The sequence below is a fragment of the Perognathus longimembris genome, chromosome 2, assembly GCF_023159225.1.
Source record: "Perognathus longimembris pacificus isolate PPM17 chromosome 2, ASM2315922v1, whole genome shotgun sequence".
NCBI classification, from domain to species: Eukaryota; Metazoa; Chordata; class Mammalia; order Rodentia; family Heteromyidae; genus Perognathus; species Perognathus longimembris.
In genome coordinates this window covers 72,657,086-72,685,081 of record NC_063162.1, presented here as the reverse complement: position 1 = coordinate 72,685,081, position 27,996 = coordinate 72,657,086, and the positions used below count along the sequence as shown (strand labels likewise).

The following is a 27,996-nucleotide window of genomic DNA, read 5'->3' as shown; positions in this document are numbered from 1 at the left end:
AGCTGATAAAGCAAAACAAAATTCTCCATTTTTTAATTCAAATTATGTTACTGGTTAATGAAGTGAGAGATTTTGATAAAGTTACACTGAGCACAACTATGAGGCTGGTTTATCTCATGGACTGCTCAGCTTACTCCTCCCCGCCTACCTACCCCCAAGTAAGTAGCCTTTCCTTTCCTTCCCCAGCCATCTAGATTTGAGTAGATAAGTATCTCAGGAATGCATATTTATCTTTTACGTAAAAGAATGCAGAGGGAAAATCTTAAACATTTGGTTTAAAATATGAAGAGGTAAAATTAAAATAGGTTTCAGTAAATGAAAAGAGTCCAGTTAAGAGCTCATTGGACAAAAAGGAACTTATCAGTGGGCTGCAGGTATAGCTCAGAGACAGAGCACATGCCTGCTTCTAAGCCCTTGGCTTGATCTTACCACAACAAAGCCAGGCACAATTTCCTCATCAGTCCCTATGAGGTGAAATAAAGTAGAAAATGAAAGACTTAATGAAAAATTTTCAAATTGCATTTGTCTCTGCCCTTAGCATACAAGAGAAATAAGAAGTTAGATGTAGCTAGCTTTTGGGAGTGTCACGCAACTAATTTTTGAAAAGCGAACAATTTTTACCAATGTTTATGAAGAACAAATATAACCTTGGAGTGTGCAGAATGCCACCGGGAAGTGGGCTGCTCCCACAGGAGCCAGCCTTGGTGCTCAGGCCAAAGTTCATCACCCCATTCCCTCATGAGGCCTCACGGAAAGCAAGCAGGAAAACTGCATCTGACTTGGAGACGAAGACAGGAGGCACTTTCCCTGTGGCCTATAGAAGTATAGAACCATTTCCCAATGGTTCACGTTTGTACTAAACTTAAAGTTTCATCTGTATACTGATGACCATTCTTGAGAAAACTCAAGCAAATAGTCATTCTTCTTTTATGAATCGGTGGTACCAAATGTACCTCGATGGTGGCATACACGAAGTGTGGCTGGGCAGGGTCTGCAAGAGCACAGGTTGCTAGATGAGGGCTTTCAGTTCTGTGTCAGTCAGTTTGTTCACTTCCATGATCTTCTCCAAGTGCTCCATGTATCGACTGTGGTCCTGCAGGAAGTGAGGGACGCGCATTTTGTCGGTAACGGCCAGTCCGCTTAAGCGATCCACATCTTCATAGGAAACCTGCAAAGGGGAGTCATTTTAAAGCACAACTACAAGTCTCACTTTTGTGCCTGCAGTGTGTCTTCTCCATGGAGTCACTTTATTTTCTGTGCATTTTACACACACACACACACACACACACAAACTTTGTTTTGTTGAGGAAAGGTCTCTCCATGTGCCTCAGGCTAGCCTTCAGCTATGCAACCAATGATGGCCTCCAACTCTGAATCCCCTTGTCTAAATCTTTTTTTTTTTTTTTGGTCAGTCATGGGACTCAAAAGCTGCATCTGGGCACTGTCCCTGAGTTCTTCAGCTCAAGGCTAGTGTTCTACCACTTGAGCCACAGTATCACTTTTGGTTTTCTGGTGGTTAATCAGGAGATCAGAGTCTCACAGACTTTCCTGCCCAGGCTGGCTTTGAGCCAAGATCCTCAGATCTCAGCCTCCTGAGTAGCTAGGATCACAAGCATGAGCACTCAGCTCTTGACTAAATCTTTAAGTTAAGGTAGGTACATTGGGTGTTTTCAAAACATTAATGCCACTGTATGCTTACCTGACTACACTATGGTATAGATATTACTTCTTCAGTGAGGAGTGAGGAGACTGAGACACGGTCTCACTATGTAACTTGGGCTGGCTTAATAAACTCGTGTACTCCCTGCCTCAGCTTCCTAAGTGCTGGGATTACAGGCTTGCATCACCATACCTGGCTCTAAACATAACTTTATATACACTGTGAAGTTAAAATAATTGTGTGACCCTTTATTGTGGTAGTTTCGCATAGAACCAGGTATAACTCTAACTCTAGGTAAAAGGAAACAAAGCTCTTATCTAAAAAAAAAAGAGATACAAATATGCAATGGGGGTAACATGTGAAAAATACCTGTGGAGTCTCATTTGAATTGGAATGCCCTTAAGATTTCTAAAAAATATAATCTGCTCATTGAAACTATCAAGAAGCAACAGCACTTCAGTCTCAAGACATGTTTAGATACTACTTGCTAGATAACATCTCCCACTAAAAGGAATCGGAGCTTCATTAAAGAACTAATCTCAGATTCTTAGATATCACCTCACAGATTACTCTCTAATCCATCAGAGGAAACATGTTTTTAAAGTGGAGGGATCTGCGGTCAACTGATTTGCCCAGGATATCATTTCTGGCAGAGGGCATATGTTTTCTGTGGGATGAGTAGAACACATGTCTTACTTCTGCAGAGTCCTGGACTAAAAAGGGCTAACTGAAACCACTGAAAATAAAGCAACCTGAGAATCATGCCACAGAAGCTTTCAAGACAACCACTGCATCTCTTAAATATGTCATTTTAAAAAGAATAGGATAGGGAACTGTTTCATTTTAACAGAGATAAAGATTATAATATGATGCATAAATTTTATTTGATCCAGGATCACAGAAAAAAGAGCTATAAGGGATATTTTGGAGACAATTTGGGAAATTTGAAGGACTGTATGTTGTTTCTTTTTTTTTTTCATTCACTTATTGTTACTGTGAAGGCGATTTACAGTGGGGTTATGGTTGCATTTCTTTCTTATTCCTATTTTTTTCTACTTTATTTTTAGTTTCTTGGGTGTCTGTGCTGCATTTTCAGTGTTTCATGCTCAATCAGTGATGAATTTAAGAAACTGTATGGGCATGTCAGAGAACACCTGATTCTTAGAGGAAGCTGTTGTAGGGGAAAGTGGTGCAGCTGTACCTTGACTTTAAAATGCTTTTTAGTTAAGATGAATGTAAAAAGAAAATGATACATACGCCCAAAATTTTCATTTCCTTCCTTATCTCTTACGACTCCAAAGAAACTCTGCCCTGCAGCCTATGATGGAAACATGCTTTCTCTCCCTTTTTCGATCACCCAGAAAAGCTTGGTGGAACAGCAGTGATGTAACAGATGTGATGTGAGTTTCACTGACTCCTGAACCAGGCTACAGCAATGCTGGCCTGGGGTCTGGAGCCATTCCTCCCACTCACCTTTCCCAGGGCGGTCAGCAGGTAGAAGTCTATAGAGCGCCTGTTTCGGAGGATCTGGAGGGTTCCGTCCAAGTACACTTGGTCTTTACTGAAGCACCCTGGGGAACAGAGCAGGGTTTACTTTCTGGTGTTTAAAAAAACTACCAGGAGGGCTGGGGATATAGCCTAGTGGCAAGAGTGCCTGCCTCGGATACACGAGGCCCTAGGTTCGATTCCCCAGCACCACATATACAGAAAACGGCCAGAAGTGGCGCTGTGGCTCAAGTGGCAGAGTGCTAGTCTTGAGCGGGAAGAAGCCAGGGACAGTGCTCAGGCCCTGAGTCCAAGGCCCAGGACTGGCCAAAAAAAAAACAAAACTACCAGGAAATTAGGTACTAATCTGCTCTCTCTTATGCAGGAACAGTCCTATAGCTAATAACTTCTAGTTTGCCAAAATATATTTGTATTTGTCTTCATGACATCATTCCTGATAAAAAGGTTTACTGTAAACAATCAGGCACGCCCAGTGTTCTATAGGGTACTGGGTTGGGCCTGTAATCCTAGCTACTCAGCCCAACAGGAAAAGTCCAGGAGACAATCCAATTAAAAAACGGACATAAAAAATGACGCAGATAGTTCTCAAGACATACAAGCCAAGTGTGGTGGTAGACATGCATACTCACAGGATTTGGGAAGCTGAGGCAAGAGGATCACAAGTTTGAGGTTGGGCTACCTATGATGACTATCTCAAAAAACCAGAAACAACAAAAACAAAACTATGTACAAATGGTCCATACGCAAATGAAAAAGACTCCACCTGTCATCAGGTAAATTAAAGCAAACTACCTCCCTACATCCTCTGGGTGTGATGATGATGATGATGACGACGACGACGACAGTAGCTTCAAAGTAAAGATAGCTGAAACCAGTGAAAAATTGAAAATAGACAGGCATTGGCAAGGAGGTGGACAAAGCTGTGGTGACTTTGGGAAAGTCTGGCAGGCCCCAAAGGTTGAACCCAGTCACCATATTAGTCAAACAATTCTACTCTTAGGTCTATTGTCTAGAAGAAAGGGAACTATATCCACATACAGATTTATGCAGTAATGCTCACAGAAGCATTATTCATACAGCCAAAAAGTGAAAACAGACCAAATGTTTACCAGCTACCATGTATGGTGGCCATGCCAGCCATCCCAGTACTCCAGAGGCTGAGGCAAAAGGGTCCTGAGTTCAAGGCCAACCTGGGTTGAAGCCTTGTCTCCAAAATCAAAGAAACAGAAAGCTGAGAGACTACAGTTGGGAAGTCTAGTGCTGACCTCAAGTAACAAAGGATTTTACAGATGAGCAGGTTCTCAGACGCAGGCATTCAAGAGGTAACCTGAGGTCCCGCTCACCCAGCCGGGGGCATACCTACCGGGCTGGGAAGTGTCGGTCCATCCCCTCTTGGCTCGTACACAATAATCCCATCGGGTGTTAGGGTCCTTGACAAACTTGCCAATGTCTTCGAAGAGTTCACAGAATGACATCTGGCTGGCTTGATACACAGTGTAGTAGAGAAGGGCAGCCCTCCACAGAAAGGGGTCTTTTCTAAACAGGACACTGTGGATGCTCGCCAGTCCCTCCTCTGTAGGGTTGTTGGGCTTTAGCTCATGTTTTTTACGTCCAACCCAACTGCCCCATGGCTGCTGAAGGTTGTTGATTCCTCGAAAATAATGTGTGCCTGTGAAGAAGAGGCAGCAGTCACGAAAGGCAGCACATGAGTCTTCTCCCCCGAGAAAAAGCCCCAAGGTCCACGTGGGGTGAAGGCTGGGTCCCTAGCTTCACTCTACTGGGAGGTGGGGGAAGTTTGAAGAGGTGGAAAAAAAACACATCTAATGCAGAAGAGAGGTTAATGCTCCCTTTGCTCTAATCCTTGCTAATTATGTCCTTAATTAAAATCTTAAAAAGTAAATATAAAATGTTAAAAATGAGCTGGGCTTAAAGGGCCTGGGGGGTATAGAGCTCAGTGGAAGAGCATTTACTTTGCACCAGCAAGGCCCTAGAATCAATTTGCAGCACCATAATTAATTAATTTAGTCAGGTATAGTGGCTCATTGCCTACAATCCTAGCACTTGGGAGGAAAAAGCAGGAAGCTCATGAGATTGAGTCTAACCTAGGCTGAATAAGACCCTGTCTCAAAAAATAATTCAAAAACACAGAAAAAAAAACCCTGGCAGAGAGAGGGGTGAGGGGGAGAGGGGGGAAAGGGACAGGTGAGACTGGGCAAAGGGGTCTTTAGGTAACTGAGGATATGTTCTCTATAATGGGATGAGGGGGTCCCCCATATCTTTCTTTCTCTCTTTGGGATCATTACTGATTTGTGACTTTGTTCTCCCACATGCTCCTACTATGATGTGCTTCCACACCACAGGTCCAAAAGAAATGGGAAAACCCTTCATAGTGTAAGTCTATGACCCAGAGAGAAGACCATGCTAGGTGTGGTGGTGTGCATTTGTGAAGGGAAGCTTATGCAGGAGGACTGCTGCATGGGCCAGCCTGGGCTCTATCTCAAAATAACCAGAGCAAAAAAGGGCTGAGAGCAGGGCTCAAGAAGGAGAGTTCAAACCGTAGTACCACCAAAATAAATCTACTCTGAAAAGAGTCCAGGTAACTTAAAAAAAATTATTCTAAAGAACATTTCTTTGGGGGTAATTCCTGACACTCCATCCGAGTAAACCAAGTGCTGTCCCTACCTATCTCATGCCTCAGCATTCCCTCCAGCCAGTGCTCCCGGGCCGTTGAAACATTGATGGTCAGAGTTGGACATCCATTGACTACTGTCATTGAAGCTCGTGAAAGCAGGTCTTCAGTGAGATGAACTACAATCTAAGGAACAGGAGGGAACACGCATGTGTGCACGCACAGAGACACACACAAAACAAAATGTAAAGACAAGGGGAGGAAGCTTTCACAGAAATCAGTGTGCCCATCAAGTAACACTTTTTTTTTCTGTTATAACTACCTTGACTCCCTGGAACCCCAATTTTGGTCTTTGGTAATTCAAGAACCTTTTGACTGGATATTGGATAGAAGAAAATAGATGGTGGTGCTGAGAAAGACAGAGAACTTAAAATTGTATCTCTGCCGTCTCTCAAATATACTTCCTAGCTCTAATAATGAAAAAGGAGAATAAATGCAAAGGACATGGAAAGAGAATTCTGCACCATGCCAGAGCCAAGGCTCTGAGACTAAGAATGATTACTAATAAGAACAGGTCACTGGAGCAACCTCATGATCATCAGCCCCTCCCTCCCTCCCCTTCTCTCTCCTCCCCTCCCTTTCCTCATTCTTTCTACTTCCCTCTCACTTTCCCCCTCTAACCCTCCCTCCTCTCCCCTCCCCTCCCTCCCTCCCTCCTCCTCCTCCTCCTCTTCTTCTTCTTCTTCTTTTTTTTTTTTTGATACAAGGTATTGCAATGCCAGTTAGGCTAGCCTCAAACTCATTATTTTCCTGCCTCAGCCTCCCCAGATATGGGATTATAGGCACACATCACAGCACCTGACTTTATTGACAATTTTCAAAAGGTAATTCACACAATCCCACATGCTATATAGGAGTGGTAGTAAGCAAAATAGAGAGATAGAAAGAAACTGAACATATAAAGATGATTCAAGTACAAGGGGACCTCAAAGTGTTTCATAAGAATTGCGATAACTAACTGAATGAGTACTTTGGGGCAAAGCTTGTATGACATGGCAGGCTTCAGGTTCACACACACAGCCTACCTCTCCCAGGCAGCCCTCCTTCATCATGTACTTCCTAACATGACTCCAGATCCGAGGCTTAGACAGCAAGCTACCACCAGTGGCTTGTTCAAATTTCTCATAGCTTCCATATTTCTGTAAAGTCAGCTCCATAATACGAATGGACTGTTAGAGAGAAAGACATAATGAGAGTAAATGGCCTCCTATTACTTTGCAATGAACAGATATGTAATAAGCTAGTGGTGATCTTATTCATCAAGACTTGGCCTAGCTTTATTGATAACAAAATGAATTGCAGGGCTGGGAGTGAGGCTTAGTGGTAGAGTGCTTGCCTAGCATGCATGAAGCCCTGGGTTAGATTCCTCACTACCACATAAACAGAAAAACCCAGAAGTGGTGCTTTGGCTCAAGTGGTAGAGTGCTAGCCTTGTGCAAAAGAAGCTCAGGGACAGTGCCTAGACCCCTGAGTTCAAGCCCCAGGACTGGAAAAAAAATGAATTGCAACTCAAGTGCCACATTTTCTAAGTTTCCAAAATTTGCTTTGTATGGTTTTATCTTATATTTTTTGGCAGTACTGGGGTCTCAACTCAGGACCTTGCTCTTGATGGGCAGGTAATCTACCGCTTGAGCCATTCCTTCAGTCCCAGCATCAACAATTTCTACTCTGTTTCACAAATCTGGCTGCGGTCTACCATAACTGGTTCAGCAGAAGAACATAAGAGGTCTCATAACTCTAGTCACAATCATTATTTGAACAAAAAAATCACTTCGGTCTTCTATGACAATCTCTAAAGTCACTGGCCTGGCTCCTCACAGAAAACAGTCTCAACATGGCTGACACCTTGATCTTTCCCTCAGGGTAGGTGATCTCTACACTTCCTCCTTCAGAAATTGCCACAGCACAGGAATAAGAATGGTTGGGGTCTTCTCCTAACAGACAGATACAGACTGGAAGACTAAAAACATTGAGAAATAAATACAAATCATTAGCATCTATGGAAAGGCACATAGAAAGCCTAAGTATCTTATATGGATTGCAAAAGGAGTAGAAAATCATATATGTATTATGTTAAGACTGGTTTCTGGATTGCTACTTATAAATTAAAAAAAATAATACGGTTAATGCTCTAGAACTGGACATCCTGAGCTGAGATTCTTCTAAGCTGCTACACCGGTAAAGCCTCTGGATGCCTGGGAGAAGAGGAGCGTGAGCATGAACCCAGGACCTGCTGCACACGGGCTTTTGTGCCACGGCAGGCATGTTCCTAATTCTAAGGCCTGACCAGCCTTCTCCTCTGTAAACCAGAGTGATAATAGAAACATCTATTCCATGACTAAGAAAACTTAGTCGACCTTGTGGAAGAAGGTGTCTGGGACCCGATACCATAATTACTGTGTTACCATTCTTTATCAATACCATCCCTTTGAATAACATGCCTTACATATAATTTATAGAAAAACTGCATATTGCAAAGGATAATTCAACACATGTATTCCACTGGAAAAGCATACATTACTGATAAGGTAGGCATGTATAAAAATTATTATAACAGGGAAATGGCTTTAAGAGGCTTTACCTGGCTTCTGCTCCCAAAATGAACACACATCTTTCTATGTCTCTGTGTTTCTGTCTCTGGTACTGGGCATTGAATCCAGGGCTTCATACATATTAGGTAAGTGCTCTACAACCTGATCCATACCTCAATCCCTTTGCTCCTATTTTTGTTTTAGAGATAGAATTCCTCTAGCTTTGCCACCCTTCTGCCTCTGCCTCCCAAGTACTTAGGATTGTCAACATACCCAGCTTCCAAGACTATTTTTTGAACGATTTCCCATTCAAACGTGGTCCAAAGACCAGCAGCCTGGAGATTTTCCATAGGTTTTTAGGTAGAGTAAACTACTGGTAGGAAAAGAGCAGACATACCTCATGTCCTTGAGGCTGGCTCATAAAGCAGATGGTCATGTCCCACATCCATGAAGTCCATCCCAGATTTCCCCATTCATACCATACAGAGTTTCCTTTTGATGCTAACAATACTACACATGATGGATGTGTCTTCTTTTTGTTGTTTTGTTTTTTCATTAACTCCTTGCACCAGAACTGGAACATCTTAATCTGCAAACATCTATCCCCACTGCCCTGGTCCTGGTCCTCTATAGGCAGGTCTGATTCTGAATCTTTCCTTTGTGTCGATCTCAGCATTTGGCCAAGGTCTGCATTACCAAGTAAGATAATATTTCTTGCTAAAAAACAAATCAGTTGAAAGCTGGGTGGTACATGCTTGTAGCCAAAGCATAAGAGAAGCTGAGGCCAGAAGGATGGCAATTTTGAAGCTAACCTGGACTACAGATCAAAAGCCTCAATGAGATACCATTTCATGCCCATCAGGCCAGCTGTAGAAAAAATGAAAACGAGACTGTACGAGGAGGTGTGGAATCTGTGTCCAGTGCTGGTAGGAAAATAGAGTAGTGAGTTAGTCTGGACCACAGTGGAGCTGATCCTCCAAGGTTAAACAGAGTCGACCATAGTCCCAGAAAATCCACCACTAGGAAGGAGCCAAGGCAACTACAACGGATGCGCACAAAGAAATGTGCATCAAGTGTTCATAGCAGCATTTATTCACAACAGGAAATGGGTGTTAATAACCCAAATGTCCTACCGGCTGATAAATACATTTTAACCTACATATAGGTTATCATTCAGCAATAGAAAGTACTGGTACTTGCTAGAACATGTATATTTCCATAAGCCAGTCATAAAAAAACCATAAAATGACCTATTTAGGGTTCCATTTATATCAACTGTCCAGAATATGGAGAGTAGATTGTGTTTGGAAAAAATGGGAGTAATTGCCAATAGGTACAGAACTTCTGGAGGTGATGGCATTCTGGGATTAGGTAATGATCATCATGTAACTAAGTGCTACAGTTTTAATATGGAATGTCCTCTCCCTGGCTCCTTTGTTCCCAGCAGGTGGTGCTATTTGGGGAGATGTTGGAAACTGGTTAGTGGAGTCTGGCTGGAAAAAGTAGGGGGATCTATGCCTGGGGCTTGCCATGGCCCTGCCTGTTTCTGTACTGCTTGGTATCTGGCCACCATGAAGTAGGCAACTATACTCTGCCTGAAGCTTGTGCCATGATTATGCCACAGTCAATAGCCCACAAATGACGGAGCCAAGATTGAGACCTCTGAAACTGTGAGCCAACCTATATCTTTCTTCCTTGAATTGTTTGTCTCAGGTACTTGTTAGTGAGAAAAAGCTGCTACACTAAACACATTAAAACCCAGTGGACTGAACACTCTTAAATGGGTGAGTTGTATGGCATATGAATTAGGTGGTGTGTGTGTGTGTGCGCGCATGCCTGTCTTAGGGCTTGAACTCAGGGCCTGAGCACTGTCCCTGAGCTTTTGTGCTGAAGGCTAGCACTCTACCACTTTAGCCACAGCTCCACTTCTGTTTTTTTGTAGGTGACTGGTGATAAACATCCCATATACTTTTCTACCCAGGCTGGCTTTAAAATGCAATTCTCAGATGTTAACCAACTGAGTAGCTAGGGTTACACGAATAAGCCACAGGCATGTGGTATGAATTACATCTTAATAAAGAATAACAATAAAACATAAAACATTCAAACCATTAATCCACAAAATGAATGCTTTCTCTGTATAAGATGCTCAGTACTGTAATGGATAATACACCTTGCTGAAAAATCTCAGTACTCTGCTAAATGGTCTGCTTTCAGTTTACTAGCAGATTTGTTTACTCTTCAGCAATTTGGAAATCTGACCATCAAATCACAAGCCACTTCAGCAGTCATGTGCTACGACTATCTCCTTCCTTAACTGTGGTTTTCTCTCAATGGGGACACTGATAGGACACAACAGGAAATACTAGAAGTTAGAAGACCTGGTTTCCCATTAGGGCCCCATCATTTACTGGCAGTTGGGACTGTAGGCATGTCTTTTAACCTTTCTTCCTTTAGTCCCTCACTGGCTATATCTTGCCTTTGCCCATTCATTTTTCTTTGTTTAGTGCCTCACTGGCTCTCACTTACCTTTGCCCATTCCTGGAAATGGGAGTCCTTGTTCCCCTTACCACCCATGGCTGTGAGGACAGTATGGGGGAGAGATATACCTTGCAATCTACATATAATATGACTGTGCACTATTAAAGCTTTGACAGAAGACTTCTATGTTTTAATTTTAGAATGTGAGGTGACTGATTTGCTCTCTTTTTATTTAAACTAGTGTTTCTCCAATCTTTTTTTTTGGGGGGGGCGGAGAGGGTCTTTCTATGTGGCATAGCCAGGCCTAGAACTCTTGATCTTCCTGCTTCTGCCTCCTGAGTACTGTGATTACAGATATCTAGTACCACACCTGGTTAGTCTTTTTCTTTAAGCCATTGTTGCACAAATGGTTTCAGGAGGGGAAGATGGTCTACATAGTACCAAACCCAAATGAGTTTGGAAAACATTAGCTTAAATGAAGTTAAAGACGCTACAAATCTTTTTTTTGTCAGTCATGGGGCTTGAACTCTTGGCTTGGGCACTGTCCCTCAGCTCTTCAGCTCAAGGCTAACGCAATACCACTTGAGCCACAGCACACTTCCAGTTTTCTGGTGGTTAATTGGAGATAAGAGTCTCAAGGACCTTTGAATCTTGATCCTCAGATCTCAGCCTCCTAAGTAAGTAGGATTACAGGCATGAGCCAACAGTGCCCAGCTCTAGAAATCTTTATTATGATAACAATACATGTGGCGAATCTTGGAGTTGAATGAAAGAGTTTGTTTTTCAGTCTACCTATAGATTCTTTTCTTATGCAGTATCTTTCAGAACAGTCCAAGAAAGCTCACTGCAGATAAGCCGGAAACACATTCTATTTCTTTAAGATCTTTAAAATGAAAAGCAAAATTCCAAATACTAAACCAGCTTTTCTGTGGTGGATTTTGCCTCTTGTTGGCAAGTTTAGTTTATAAAGCTTTGTGACTACTCTCTCTGATCATTAGGGATCCATTCAAGGCACTGTAGTCATGAACAGTGGGGCACTGACTGCAGCAGTGGTCAAATACCTTCAACTGCAAGAACAATTCAACATGTAAAGCTTCTGCTTGTAAGATTTCTAGGAGAAGCAACAGAAGAGCACCTTTACATTCTATTTAAAAAAAAAAAAAAAGAAGGGGGCTGGGGATATAGCCTAGTGGCAAGAGTGCCTGCCTCGGATACACGAGGCCCTAGGTTTGATTCCCCAGCACCACATATACAGAAAATGGCCAGAAGTGGCGCTGTGGCTCAAGTGGCAGAGTGCTAGCCTTGAGCGGGAAGAAGCCAGGGACAGTGCTCAGGCCCTGAGTCCAAGGCCCAGGACTGGCCAAAAAAAAAAAAAAAAAGAAACAGAATGCTAGCCAAACAAAACATATATGCAGGCTAATCTTGGTCCCTGGCACAAAGTTTAGACCCACTGTTTAAAAATCATTTCAATAAATCTTAACACCCCAGCAAAAAGGACCATTCATTTATCTAACATTCATAAATGTATTCATCCACTCATCTTTATGATCACCTATCATGTGTCTAACTAGTCTGTATTTTAGGATCTAAGTTTCTCTCCTGTCATAGAATGGGAGCAATGATATGTAGCCATATTGGGCTGGAGGTATACGTTAAGATACTGTGAGAGGGCTGGGGATATAGCCTAGTGGCAAGAGTGCCTGCCTCGGGTACACGAGGCCCTAGGTTCGATTCCCCAGCACCACATATACAGAAAACGGCCAGAAGCAGCGCTGTGGCTCAAGTGGCAGAGTGCTAGCCTTGAGCGGGAAGAAGCCAGGGACAGTGCTCAGGCCCTGAGTCCAAGGCCCAGGACTGGCCAAAAAAAAAAAAGATACTGTGAGATCACAGAACATGGTGAATGGAAGTAAGGAACTGGAGGGGACAGAGGGCATTCCAGGCAAAGGGGATGATACTGTCAAAGTACAGAGGGATCAGAGACGGTGAAATTCAGCCGTGTCTGGGAAAGTCAGTCAGTGCCAAGAACTGTGCCAGATTCTGGAACAGTGAAGTAACACACACCCATATTAAGGAGGCCAATACAGTGAAGACAAACAAGAAACATGAACCTGTAGTGACAGATAAATACAATGACAGGTAGTAGGGAGTGAACCACTGGAAGCCCCCAACAACAGCACAAAGACCCTTGCTAATACTCAGTTTTCTATAACATAAACCATAGACAGGATTAGATAATAAAAATTAACAAACCAAAGTATCTAAAACATTATATTCTATACATGTAAAACCAGTAAATAAACAGATCTCAAACATAAAAGTATGCCTCCAATGAGTATCAAATACCAGCAAGGAAAGAAAATGTCCCTGGGAGCCTATTCCTTGGGGTCCCCTGGTCCCTTTCTGCATTCTGTGTTGAGTGGGAAAGGAGCATGTGAGTGCTGCTGGACAACTGTAAACCACTGCATACTGTTCTCTGACCGACAAGCAGATATCCAAGCTGTTTCCTAGGACAGAAAGACCCAGTTAGATAAGCACCTGAAGATGCACCTGGAACAGTTTCCAAAGGCAAATCGACAAAGCCTCCACTGAGTCATCAAGGTCAGAAATTCCTTTCCAAGGACATACAATCTGACTGGGGTATTTCCATTTGTAAGAAAATCTTTCTGGCCAGTAAGTTAAGAAATAACTCCACCTCTCCAAACTAGTACACAAGGCTTTTATGAGATATATGAAACTTAAACAAACAAAAGCCTTATCACTTCAGGGTACCCATGAGAAGTTTGAGATTTGCTCAACACAAAACTGTGCCACCCTGGGAGAGATATTATTCGGAAAACATTTGCTTTCTCTTCCCCTCTGCTACTGACAGTTTGAGCTCTGCAAAGATACAAAACTATATCCGTTCTAGGACAATTATAACCTGCCCTCAAAGAAATTATATATCAAGAAGGTTTATGAATGAAGGTATTTTACTTCCAGTTCGAATTTTTTTAGCTCATTTAACCATTACAATAACCTCTTTAGGAATTATCTTTTGTTTTAGAGTGGTTTTCTTTTGTGTTGTTGTTGTTTGGTTTTGGGGGCCTTTGGGGAGAGAAATCTCATTATGCAGATAAGGCTGGCTTCTACCTTACTGTCTTCCTGCATCCACACCCTGGTACTGGCATTACAGGTATCAGCCACTGTATCAGAAACTAGGTATTTTATTTATTCTGTGTTACATATGTGAGATGTAATAAGGCCTAATGTGTAATCACCATTTTAAAACTGCCCACGCCAATCAAAAATGTAACTTTATATTACTAAATCTCCGAGTCACAATCTAATTTTTAGCACAATCTCAGCACAGTATTTAAAAAAAGTGAAAGAATGCTCACTGAAAGGCAAAAAAATCTGTAGAAGAGATTTCTTCCAACAAAATAGAAAAATAAATGCTTAAAATTAGTGTGTGTGTGTGTGTGTGTGTGTGTGTGTACATATGCACACATGCGGATTGTGGGGCTTAAACTCAGGGCCTAGATGCTATCTGTGAGCTTTTTTGCACATGGTTGATGCTCTACCATTTGAGCCACAACTCCACTTCCATCTTTTTGGTAATTAATTGGAGCGAAGAGACTCATAGACTTTCCTGCCCAGGCTGGCTTTAAACTGTGATCCTCACAACTCAGCCTTTAGGATTATATGCATGAACCATCAATTATTTTTAATTATTTCTAATCTTAAAATAAGGTGTATGGAATGACTTTAAAAGACTGGTCAGATTCCGTGCTATTTACAATAACAAAAAACACTAAGGTCAAGAAATACTATCAGCACAAAGCTAAACTAGGGAAGGCAGCACAGGCAAATGAAACTGTGCCATTTCACTTATCCTACAACCATACTTCAAGCATGGACAGAGCCAGCCTGAGGTGGAATGGATTCGGAAAGCCTGTTCAAAGTTCATTTAATCACATCAGCTTTTAATCACATGCCTTTTTAATGTTATGTCTCTGTGTTACAGGTAAGCCATCAGCCAATTTATCCTCAAATACTTAAAGTTTTTAAGTTTATTATATCCCTGGGAAATAGAAAAGTGTGTGCTAAGGGTCTACATGGAACAAACTAGAAAGTATTATTCTTACCATTTATGTCACAATTTGCTAGTCTTGAAGGTTTTTTTTTTTTTTTTTTTTTACAATTGGGGTTTGAACTTGGGGCCTCATGCTTGCTAGGTTTACCGCCACACTTGAGTCACACCTCCAAACTTGTTTTATGGTGGTTATTTTGGAGAAGAAGTCTAGAGAACTCTTCTGCCAAGGCTAACTTCAAACTGAGATCCTGAACATTTTAGCCTCATGAGTAGCTAAAATTAACAGGCATGAATCACAGGCATCTGGCTTGAAACCAAGTTAATTATCTCCCCCCAGTCAGTCCTAGGGTTTGAACTCTGGACGTGGGTGCTATCCCTAAGCTTTTGTGCTCAAGACTAGTGCTCTACCACTTGAGCAGCAATTCCACTTCTGGCTTTTTTGTGGTTAACTGGAGGTAAGTCTCAGGAACTCTCCTGTCTAGGCTGGCTTTGAACCATGATCCTCAGATCTCATCCTCCTAAGTAGCTAGGATTATAGGCTTGAACCACTGGTGCCCAGTTTTATTTATTTATTTATTTTGGTACTGGGGATCAAACCCAGGACATTGCACTTGCTAGGCAAGCGCTTTGCCACTGAGCTACATCCCAGCCCTGGTGCCCAGTTTTAAACCTCATTTTTGTTTCAAATGTGTGTTTAAATCTTTATTAGCTGATAATAATTCTAGAAAAACATTAACAAGTTCATGGCCAAGAACTACATGTGAGTCCCCAACCTATCTAAGCAAGGAATCTAAGCAAGCTGAGAATGAACTGGCTTGGAAGAACCATACATGACATACTCCAACTAAGGAATTAAAAAATCAGCTAGGGGGCTGGGAATATGGCCTAGTGGCAAGAGCACTTGCCTCCTACACATGAAGCTCTCAGTTCGATTCCCCAGCACCACATATATGGAAAACGGCCAGAAGGGGCGCTGTGGCTCAGGTGGCAGAGTGCTAGCCTTGAGTGGGAAGAAGCCAGGGACAGTGCTCAGGCCCTGAGTCCAAGGCCCAGGACTGGCCAAAAAAAAAAAAAAAAATCAGCTAGGAAACAGGAACATGAGCTATCCAATGGCCTTCTAGGGGCTAGAAAAACCAGTCACAACTCCAAAGCCAGAGCTGCTAACCAGAATCTGAGGCTCAATCATAGTAGAGTAGCTTCTGTGTAGCCTCTGCAATAGCCTTTATGCACTGTCATGAGTGCAAAGCAGCTTCACTGTGGGAACTGCCTCTCACCTGGAGATTTTGAATCACATATCTACATGTCCTGACTGGGAGAGAGTTGTAACATAAGTAATTGGAAACTTTCAAATGCCTTTTTTTCAATGGTAGATAATGGTTTGCTGCATATAATGAACTACAACTACCGAAGTGGTATTTTACCTGTTTGAGAAACCTGTTAGATGCATTGCCATGCTTGGCTAGCACATTTGACAGAGCAGAATTGGCATATTCAAACTGAGGATTGTAGGTAAAATCCGACTTGAAGAACCTCAGTTTTTCTTTCTCTAAGTTGATTGGCTTTATAGCAGTCAATATACAAAATTTCTTCCCAGAAAAGTCATCTCCTTTTTCGAAGCTTCTAGACAGCTGAGGCTGCAGCTGCTTTGGCTTTGGAAGGGGGGCAGAATGGTACTGCTTGACCTTATTTTTGGCTTTAGGTGGCAGTCCTACGCTGCTTCCTGTAAAAGAGATAGAATTTGTGAGCCTCACAGGACTGGACACAGAAGCAGTGACACAAAAACAAGGCTGCCTCTCCAGGCAGTACCAAGTACCATCACTTGTCACAGGCTCTTTCACCCTGCGAGGATCTTTGCTACAAGAGGAGCTAGGTGATTTGCCAGGCTTTCTGCATCGTTTGGAGTGGGTAGAGGAAGACCACTTGTGGGAATGTTTTTTCTCCTCTTTGCTCTGCAGCAGGACGTTGTAACTACTTGTACCAGTTGTAAAAATGTCCTTTAGAATTCCACAGGATAAAGGTGAAAAGTTTCTCTTGCTGTCAGAGATCAATGATTCTTCTGCACTTAGAACAGACTTCTTAGCAAGTTCTTGCTCAGGCCAGTGAAGCTTTTCTGTGTTAGTAAACAAAATTAAAACAAAAGAAATAACAAAGATACCAGATGAAGGAAAGTGCTTATTATATGAAAGTACTCTGAAGGCTCTTTAAGCTTTATATTTTTATAATAATCTAGAGAAATGGTACTTCAAATACTAAAAGGACATATAATTAAACTTTGGTATGGAAGACATGCTGAAACCTCTGTTAAATTATTTATTAAATTATTTTATTTATTAAAATCCTCAGCTCCAGCCAGGCATGGTAGTGTACACCTGTAATCTCAGCACCAGAGAAAGGAGGATGCTAAATTCAAGATCAGCTTGGGCTACCCAGTGAGATCCTGTCTCAAACAAACCAGCCCTAAGTTCAAGCCACAGGACTAGCACAATCATCATCATCATCATCATCATCATTATTATCATCATCATCATCATCATCATCCAGGCATGCATGCATTAGAAAGGGTATTATATATTTTCAGGGAAATGGATGCACCTAGAACACATCATGTTAAGGGGGGTAAGCAAAGCTTAGAGATTACAAATGGAGCATGCTTTTTCATATATGCAGAAACTAAATCTAAAATACAGAGAGGGGGGCTGGGGATATGGCCTAGTGGCAAGAGTGCTTGCCTCCTATACATGAGGCCCTGGGTTCAATTCCCCAGCACCACATATACAGAAAATGGCCAGAAGGGGCGCTGTGGCTCAAGTGGCAGAGTGCTAGCCTTGAGCAAAAAGAAGCCAGGGACAGTGCTCAGGCCCTGAGTCCAAGCCCCAGGACTGGCCAAAAAAAATAAATAAAATAAAATAAAATACAGAGAAGGGCATGATAAATTACACAGGAATCCAGACATTCACACACTGTGAGACCAAAGAAGGATGCTTTTAGGAGAGGAACACAAAGGTGCAATGCCTATGTGACTCTGAACATATAAAATATCTATTGAAATGAACTCCATGAAATAGAAAAAAAAAGTCCATGTTTCTTTGGGTCTGGCTCACTTCACTTAGTATAAATTTTTCCAAGTCCTTCCATTTCCTTACAAATGGAGCAATGTCATTCTTTCTGATAGAGGCATAAAATTCTATTGTGTATATGTACCACATTTTCCTGATCAATTCATCTAGTGAGAGGCGTCTGGGTTGGTTCCAAGTTTTAGCAATGACAAATTGTGCTGTGATGAACATTGTTGTGCTGGTGGCTTTAGTGTGTTCTTGTTTGTCTTGTTTAGTGTGTTCTTGTTTGTAATCTTTTGGGTAGATGCCCAAAAGTGGGGTTACTGGGTCATAGGGGAGCTCCATGTTTAGCCTTGTGAGGAATCTCCATACCACTTTCCAGAGTGGCTAAACAAGTTTACATTCCCACCAACAAAGAAGTAGGGTAGAATAATTAGCACAGGTTTTGGCTAGTCACAGCAGAGGATCACAAGAGCCCAATAGCTATGCCCTTATGAACACATAAGATGATGCTAAGTGAAATGAACTCCATGTTATGGAAACGACTGTTATATCACTGTTGTAATTACTTTCAACATGTCATGTGAAACCATAGCTTCTTTTGTTGATGATCCTCTTGTATCCCCTTCCTGTGGTTGTCCCTGTACTATCACTGTATCTCATCTGAGTACCCTGGATAATGTATATAATGGTATTAGAACTAGGGAAGGGAAAGGGAATATTAAAATCAAAGAGACAACAGATAAAAAGACAAACTACTCCAAAAGCAATACTTGCAAAACCATTTGGTGTAAACCAACTGAACAATTCATGGGGGGAGAGGAGAGAGGGGAGGAAGGAGGGAGGAAAGAGGGAAGAAGTAACAAATAGTACAAGAAATGTACCCATGGCCTATGTATGAAACTGTAACACCCCTCTGTACACCACTCTGACAATAAATAATTATTAAAAACAAAACAACAAAAAATAGAAAAAGTTTTATTTAATTTTGTTGCTTTTTTGTTTTCTTTTGTCTTTATCTTATTTGTTCATTTATCTGTATCTGGGAGAGTAAGGTGGGGCACAGAAATGTGAGAACACAGGGTGAATAAATGCAACAATGGTACTCACTAGCCACTGAGTTAAAAATGAACTATACAACTTGTAAGTAGAAAAGGGAAAGAAAAACTGGGAGGGGAGGGTTGACACTATCTGAAAAGAAAAAACTCTTTACCTGACTTATGTAACTGTAACCTCTCTATGTATCACCTTTTATAATAACAATTAAAATACTTTTTTAAAAAGCCAGGAATGGTGAGGTGGCTTAAGCCTGTAATACTAACTACTTAGAAGGCAGAGATCGAAGGATCAAAGTTCAAGGGCAACCAAGCAGAAAGTCCATCACAACAAATAGGAAGGCACAATGGCATGTGCTTGTTATCCCAGCCCCAGGGGAAGCACAACATCAGGGTGCCAATGATGTGCACTTGTCATCCCCAGAGACCCAAAGTAACACAAGCAAGAGTACTGCAGTAGGCCCCCAGGCTTAAAGTGAGACCCTATTTGAAAACAACTAAGACAACAAAAAAGCTGGGAAAGTATGGCTAATTTGGTACAGCACCTGCCTAGCAAGCATGGGGCACTGGCTTTGATCCTCTGTACCATATCACCAGAAAATAAAATCCTCAGCTTCAAATCATTTTTAGATGATCAAAGGCTAATATAGGTATGAGATAATACATATAAGCAATCTGCATATCCCACTCTATACCAAGGAATATGAATTTCAGAAGAATATATTTTAATATTATTAATATCAAAGTAACATCCAAGATAGGTGCCATGTTGACAGTCTTGGCATTTTATATACAGGTGATTATTGGTAAAAGAAGAACAATGCTTGAAAGCCATCTTTAGGATTATGCAGATGAGATGATTAGGGTTAAGCCTGCTTCAGTAATGATATTCGCTAATAATCGGTGGATTTTCTTAATTCTAGGCTACAAGGTTAAGGCTAAAGAAAGCTTTTTCTGGACAAGTTTGACAAAAAGTGTGATTATAACACAGACCTATGACAGGTAAGGCATAGGAAAAGACAGCCTTATCTTCAGATCTTACACACTTTAGACAGGTTGAAAATCACGTGATCTACTGTCAGGAACTACTATCAAGTTTGAATCTTCATTTGAAAATGTCTACAATAGGGCTGGGAATGTGGCTTAATGGTAGTGTGCTTGCCTTGCATGCATGAAGCCCTGGGTCAATTCCTCAGCGCCACATAAACAGAAAAAGCCAGAAATGGCGCTGTGGCTCAAGTGGTAGAGTGTTAGCCTTGAGCAAAAAGAAGCCAGGGATAGTGCTCAGGCCAAGTCCAAGGCTCAGGACTAGCAAAAAAAAAAAAAAAAAAAAAAAAAAAGAAAAGAAAAAAGAAAAAAAGAAAATGTATACAATACATTGGCACATGGCTCTGATGAATATATATATACATATACATATATAAACAGCTCTGTATAAACATATTGTTCCTGCCTATAGTCAACTAATCCAAGCATGTATGACAAATGGCAACAGAGCAACCGTCTAGAGTTCAGAGACAGAAGAGTGCCATAAAGGGACTCAGATGAACATTTAGAGCACTCAGGTCACTTCTGAGAAGTGACTTGGAGAAGCCCCCAAATCCCATCAGTAGATGTCCACTGAATACCTACACACACAATGTGTCATTCTCATACCATCTGAGATAAACTGTTGCTCTGTTTCTATGAGGAAAGTTCTGTATAAACACAGAAGAAAGCTCCTAGGCCAGTGGTTCTCAACTGCAGGTGACACTAGTAAGTATCTAGACACCATTGGGTCACCCTGGGAAGGGGCTACTGGCATGTATGGGCAGAGGCTGGGAACCATGCTAATGTCCTTCATAGGACAATCACCACCACACAAAGCTGTTCACCCTCAAATGTGATGGTGCCAAGAAGAGAAGCCCTGTTCTAAATGTTAGTTTCTAGAGCCCAGAAATCATAGTGTTAGGATGAAGGAGCAGTTTCAGGTCAAAGGGAGAAAATGAACAATCCAAACACACATGATACCTAAATGTCCTGTTACCAATGTTTCTTTGGATAGCATGTCACATTTGAATCCTGGTGTCTGAAAGCCAGTATCAAAGTATACACTCACAGGGGCTCAATGAGTCTCCTGTATATGCAGGTTGACTGATGGAACAGCATTACGCAATGTCATATTGAAGGTGAGTTGTATGGCATTGAGCAGGGTTATATTGAAGGTGGTCTGCACAAGGAGTCCTTTAAAGATGTGGAAGATTCAATCAGCCAAGAATAAGAGGTTCATTACAGTCTGGCTGCTCCTGTTTCTCAGGAGCTGCAGACTTAAGTGTCACCAAGTGATAGTCAAAACTTGGCAGGCAAGACAAGATGGCTAAGAACAAGGGGACCCAGGCTGCATCCTAAGAAGAATGTCGGCACCCCTAAAATGATACAAGTTTAGAAGATGAGAGGATAGTGAAAGAAGACTAAAATGGACACGGAGAGACTGCAAAAGAACTGTGTTAAGAATAAGGGTCGGGGTTGGGGATATAGCCTAGTGGCAAGAGTGCCTGCCTCGGATACACGAGGCCCTAGGTTCGATTCCCCAGCACCACATATACAGAAAACGGCCAGAAGCGGCGCTGTGGTTCAAGTGGCAGAGTGCTAGCCTTGAGCGGGAAGAAGCCAGGGACAGTGCTCAGGCCCTGAGTCCAAGGCCCAGGACTGGCCAAAAAAAAAAAAAAAGAATAAGGGTAAACTAACACAGGTCTTAGGGAAGTAGTATAGAGACGAAGACCAGCCAGAAAAGGGGAAAAAGGGAAAAGGTACACCAAATAAAAACCAATGGAAATTGGTTTCTAAAAGTTGAATATTCAATGAAAAAGTATTTGGTCCAGTATCGAATAGCCAAGATCTGCAAGAAGCAGAAGTGGAGCTGTGGCTCAAGTAGTAGAGTGCTAGCCTTGAGCAAAATAGGCAGGCAGTAGTACGAACCCTCAGTTCAATAAATACATGTTATTTTTAAAGCATTTGATCTTGAAGACTTACAGTACTGTTATGACCAAAGAGGAGATCTTATTCCGTATTGTTATAAAGCACAATTAACCTCCAAATTTATCCTTTCCACATCTCATACAACCTCCATAGTTCAGGGTTATTTTTAACCAGGTCCTAAAACCACCTTCCTAGGAGCCTCACAGAGGAGAAGGGGCAGAGGGGAGCTGGAAAGACCTTCTCCTCAAGTACTGAGGCACTTCAGCTACCTTGCCAGCACACTACTGGAGGCTGCGCTCCATCTGCTGCCCAGAGAAGCTTCCTGGTGCCAATGCAGGTGGTTCACAGGCCAACCCTGCCAAATGTTACCCCCCCCTCCGTGGGCCAGACATGGGGAGCATGGCCCCTCATGCAAGTCTTCCACACCGATTGTTTATTTCTCAACCACGCTTATTGCATTTCCCTTGCATAATACCGAATACTATTAAGTGCTATTGTTTGTGAATAATGCATTTGAACATACAGAGGGAATAGAATAAAAACCTCCTAAGATTCCCAGTTTTAAAAACAACTTATTCAAGAGCCCCCTACTCCTTTCCCTGAAAAATTACAACTTTTTTAAACCTATGCAGATTTCTTTGGAGGAAGTGTAATTCACTTTCCCCAAGAAAAGTAATAAGGCAATTAAAAAATAATTTCTTACACTGGGTGGTAGACAATTAAACACTATAAACACATGTATCACTTTAGCCATCTGCAATCAGTTTCACTAAAATCTGGGAGCAAATAAATTGTGACCAAAGAAAATTATTTGCCTCACGATACCTATACTCGGGAAAAAGTAAATCGTACTATTAAAATTAATTCTCAACTTGTTGTGAATAGATGGAAGTGGACACAATGAAAGCTTGGAAGAGAATAAAAAGATGCCAGGATTCATGCCACCACTCCTAACCGTTCCACTACCCTCTCTGTAACAGCAGTCTAATCACTAAAAACATTGGTGCCCCTTGTTCCTCTGAAAAGAACGGAGACAAGGGACACTGTTCACTAAACCCAGTGTTTCACATCTGGAGGGAGGTGAGTTTTCATAGTATTTATGAGTTCCTTGGCTGAAAGGTAGATCACTAGGAACAAATCCTGGTGGAAAAACACTAGTCAACAAATTCTGGTCTAGATACTAGCCTGGGATAGAGAAAGGCAGTGGTTCTGAGGATTGAGCCCAGGTTTTTGAGCATGCTAAGCAGGTGCTCTACCACGTAAGTATACCCCCAGCCTAAAATGTAACTTCCATGTGACTAATCCTTATAAAATTGGACAATCTACATCACAAAACAGTAAGTTACTTAATTGCAAAGAGAGGGCAAAATAAAATACAATTTCCAAATAAGATAAGCCCCTTAATTTTATAAAGTGTTTCTCCCCTTAAGTATGCTATTAAAACTCAAACGATATAGGAGGAAGAGTGAACAAATACAATCATGGTGTCCGGTACACACTATGTGGAAAATAAACTATGCAACATATGGAAAGGGGTGGCAGGGGAAAACTGGGGAAAAGTGAAGAGGTGACATTATCTAAAAGAGCAATGTATGCATTAGCTGAACTGTGAAATGATAACCCCTATTTATACCACCTTAATAATAACAATAAAATTACATTTGAAAAAACTCTCACATGATATAATGTCTATCATTGTGGTACATTAATACAACAGAATACTACACTGCAATGAAAAACAATGAACACTGCTGAATCTCAGGTAGTGCTGAGCAAACAAAGTCAGATCCAAGAGTATGCACTGTATAATTCCATTCATATGCCACTCAGAAATAGCACCACTAGTCTATGGTATTAGCAATCAGAATATTGAGGAAGGGTTATTAAACTGGGAGGAGGTATCAAGTTGCCCATTGGGTGCTAGAGACATCCATCTTGTTCTGGGCAATGGTGACATATCTACAAACTCAATGCTAGCCTTAAGAAGATGTCTGTCTCCAGGATTTTTGAGCATCTACCTTTGTTACAAAGGGGACTCATTTCTAGATGGCCCATTATTCTCACATCACAAACAAAATGGGCCAGTAGGAAATCACAAATTGGCGTGACAGTGTATTAGGTGACTTCCAACTGACTGTCAATCAATAAATGAAGTACATATCTTCTTTTTTATAAAATGTATTTCAAATGTGCCTATGTTATGTTTTGCTCACAATAAACCTCTCTATTGTGTATCATCCTTGTGCTCCCTACCAATCCCCAACTGGGGATTGTACAATATTTCTGAATTATTCACCCTCCAAATTAGGTGACTACTATTCTGATTTTGTTTCCTCAGTGTTGGGGATGGGGCCCAGGGCTCACACCTGCCAGGCAAGTACTCTACCATTCCTCATGCCAGGGACCCTTCTTTTCAATTTTCAAACAAACTTAAATTCAAGTAAAATATGGTTCTCAGGGGCAGAAATCATTTACATATTTGCCTATGAAAATGCAAAAGTAAGTATCTTAAGTAAGCTAACACATAACGTAATGCTGATACTGAAATGCAATCCTTTTGGGAATTTTTTTTTATTTTTTAGAGAAAAGAGTCTCATTATGTATCTGAGGCTGACCTCAAACCCATGATGCTCCTCCCTCTGCCTCCTCAGTGCTAGAGTACCCTGCTCTAAAGTGAAATGTTTCTGTGTGTCAAATCAGCACATGTTCTTAACAGTGTGCTGCCTTTCCTAGCAGCTAAAACTGTGGCTTTGTCTGGCTCAAGTTTTGGCTCTGCTTAGCCATGCTGTGACAACCAAGTCACCTCACGCCTCCGTGCTCTCTTTTCCTTACCTGTAAAACTGGGATGACACTACTTCACAGTGTTGGTGTGGGGATTTCAAAAAAATCAACATTATGTTAAATGCAGGAAATACATTATTTTCAACATAATATTCCACTCCTATAGAAACACACATGGAATAATGTGAATGAGGGAACATTCTGAATATTAATTTATATTTCCAATGTAAATTTAGTATTGCTATAAAGTAACTCTTCATTTAAGAACCCACATTTTAGTGGCTTTGGTGTAATACACTCTAAAAGGTTATGAGCATTAGATACCCATAGCTCACACCCATAATACCAACTACCTGATATTGAGAGGACAGTATTTGAGACCAGCCTAAGAAGAAAAGTCTGAGAGACCCATCTCTGCAAAAAGATGTACACAGTGACTCCTGCTGTGATCCCAGAAATGACAGGTGGGAAGCCTTAAAAGTAGGTGCATCCTGGCTCATGTGTGTGCCTGAGCAGAAAATGACCCTAACTAAAAAACAACTAGCACAAAACAGGGCTAAAAGTGTATCTCAGCAGGATTACATCAGCTGAGCAAGTGAAAGACCCTGAGTTCAAACCCTAGGACTGCCAAAATGTCCTAAAAATGAATGAATGAATGAGGGGATAAGTGGGGTGGGAGAGATTAGAGAACGATGGAAGCAGTGACATTGATCAAGATGTATTGTACTCAAAAACTCATGTGTTGAATAGAAAACTCCTTTGTATAACTACTTCAATATAATAAACATTTTTTTAATTTTAAGAAATGAAAATAAATCAGTAAGAACGAGCTTGGCATGGTAGTCCACATCTTTAGTGAAACACTATTAAGAGAAAGGAAAGGAAAAAAGAGTGAGAGATAGAGAAAGAAAGGGCCTGGCACCAGTGGCTCACATCTGTAGTCCTAGCTACTCAGGAGGCTGAGATCCAAGCTGAACCCAGCTGAGGCAGTAAATTCCATGAGACTCTTATCTCTAATAAACTACTCAAGCCAGAAGTGCAGCTGTGGCTCAAGTGGGAGAGTGCTCTCCTTGAGCAAAAACCAAACCAAAACAAAACAAAAAAACCTCAAGAACAGCACCCAGACCCAGAGTTCAGGCCCCAGGATTGATGATTGACAATAAGAAGAAAGGATGGGAGAAAAGGAGGGAAGGAGGAAAAGAGGGAGAAAGGAAAAGAGGGAGAGCAAAGAAACCTTTATTGTTTATCTGCTTCATTTCCAAGCTGCCTGTGTACAGTTTATATGTCTTTCATCTTACTCCTCTAAACAGCAATTCTGCCAAATTTAGACTATATTAACTTCTAAGTCAAAAGCGAAGAATATTACATAGGAAGTGATTTCAGAAGCATTTACTTGCTTCATCTTGGGACTATGAAATGACCAGTTTGGAATGTACTTACAGCTATTTCTAAAGCAGAAAAAAGCAGCCTGTTCCCACACCTACCCTTACCACAATTGATTCTTCCACTAAGTAGAAGGATATGGATACCTGGGACATGGAGGAACAGTGAGAGACAGTCAGGAAGAGAAGGACATGGCACCAGCTAACATCACTTCACAAAGTTTTCCACCGTATAGACTGGCATTCTGGTATGCAACACTGAGCATAGGGCCTACAGCTATCTAATTAATTAGTCAAGTACTATGTAAAAGAAATGGAGAAACTATTTTGAAAACTGCCTTGGTCAATTATTGTTAAAGGGGCTTGAACTCAAATAGAAATATATTTGATTTATATTAAATGATAGAAATGCACTGCTAAATTATCTGTCAGGGTATACAACACACAGAATTGGGTTGAGAAGGGTGCTAATACTAAATTATGGGAAGAGAATTAAGTAAACGGGAATGGGTCTTCTATTTGAGGGGACTTCTATTAATAAAGATTCAAACTTACAACTAACTACATACTGAAATATCAGATCAACTTTGTAGGGCAGCCTAGTTGATCAAAATACTCAATTTGTTACTAATAGTATTTTAATCATATTTTCTCTACTATGAGTATCATACTCAGGAAAAATGATCTTGCGCCAAGTGGTTTCTAAATCTAGTAACATGCATTGTGATAGAATCTTACCATTATTTCCCTCTAACACCCTGCGTCTGCAGCTGAAGGGTAACCACATATATATACATACCATATATGTATGTATATATATATATACATAACTAAAATCATCAATATTTTCACTGCACTCAAATTTCCTTTTTCCATTTAAAACCTCAGGAAATTAGTCTACTGCTACTGCAATGTCTTGACATCGTTTGAAGATTAGGTTTTCATTATGAAATCTGTCTTGCAGGAATGTTTTCCTGCAGAATCAAATGACCTAGGAAATTATTCTAATATATCAGACTTTCAAAAGATACAATACCTATTTAAAAATAACGAAAGGCAAGTAAACTTTCAAAGGTTTAAAGCTTTACATAACTTAAAGCCAATTTACAGTGACCTGAGATGAAGCACAAAGGGGCACCCAAGTTCTCCCAGCAGTGTGGTCCGTGCGGTGCGCGGAAGCGGTGCAGGGAGGAGAGGCCCACCAAGAGGAGATAAGGTGCGGTGCAGGACCGTGCTGCTGGTGGTGGTGGTGGTCCAGGGAAGGGCGCGACGGGGAGGAGAGGCGCACGGAGAGATGAGGGGCCACGCGGTGCGGGGCGGGGGGGCGCACCGAGAGGAGCTGAGGGGCGGAGCAGGGCCGTGCGGGGTGGTGCGGTGCGGGGTGCGTCCGTCCTGGTCTCCGCGGCGCCCCGCTATCCTAGCACCGCACACCACAGCGGCCCGACGCTGTCACACCCCCGCCGCGCTACGGACCCCGGGATCGCGCAGGTTCCCACCCGTTCCCGGGCCCCGCACCCACCGACAAGGACCGAGCCGGCTGCGTCCCCGCACTCACCCGTCACACGGATGGACTCCAGCATGGTCCCGCCCGGGATTCCGCGGGCGCGGGGTCGAGGCCGGACGCCGCCTCGTCCGCCTCGGCCTCGGAGGGCGCCGGGGACAAGTGGAAGGCGCTGTCGGCGGGGCGACGGGGGCTGGACGGACGGCAGGCAGGCAGAGAAGAGCGGTCCCGGGCTGCGAGCAGCTCCCTCCACCCTCGGGCCCAGAGGTGCACTCCGCCGCGCCCCACTGGCCGAGCCGCTCAGAACCGCCACCGTGACGTCGC

The 27,996-nt window shown here is 42.0% G+C and overlaps 1 protein-coding gene across 5 annotated transcripts; it reads right to left on the bottom strand.

The window, feature by feature from the left end:
* Nucleotides 1-704: 704 nt before the first annotated feature.
* Kiaa0895 (KIAA0895 ortholog) lies at nt 705-27,996 on the bottom strand. 5 transcript variants are annotated; one of them, XM_048339467.1, is made up of 8 exons: nt 27,727-27,996; nt 16,753-17,049; nt 16,361-16,659; nt 6,881-7,024; nt 5,849-5,981; nt 4,530-4,835; nt 3,134-3,231; nt 705-1,168 (listed from the first exon to the last, which is right to left on the bottom strand). In XM_048339467.1, the coding sequence occupies exons 1-8, from the start codon at nt 27,749-27,751 to the stop codon at nt 1,010-1,012; spliced, it is 1,461 nt and encodes a 486-aa protein (XP_048195424.1). In that variant the 5' UTR covers nt 27,752-27,996; the 3' UTR covers nt 705-1,009. The 5 variants fall into 5 exon arrangements, with proteins under 5 accessions (XP_048195424.1, XP_048195423.1, XP_048195426.1 ...); XM_048339466.1 differs by having other exon boundaries at nt 16,361-17,049; XM_048339469.1 differs by lacking the exon at nt 16,753-17,049.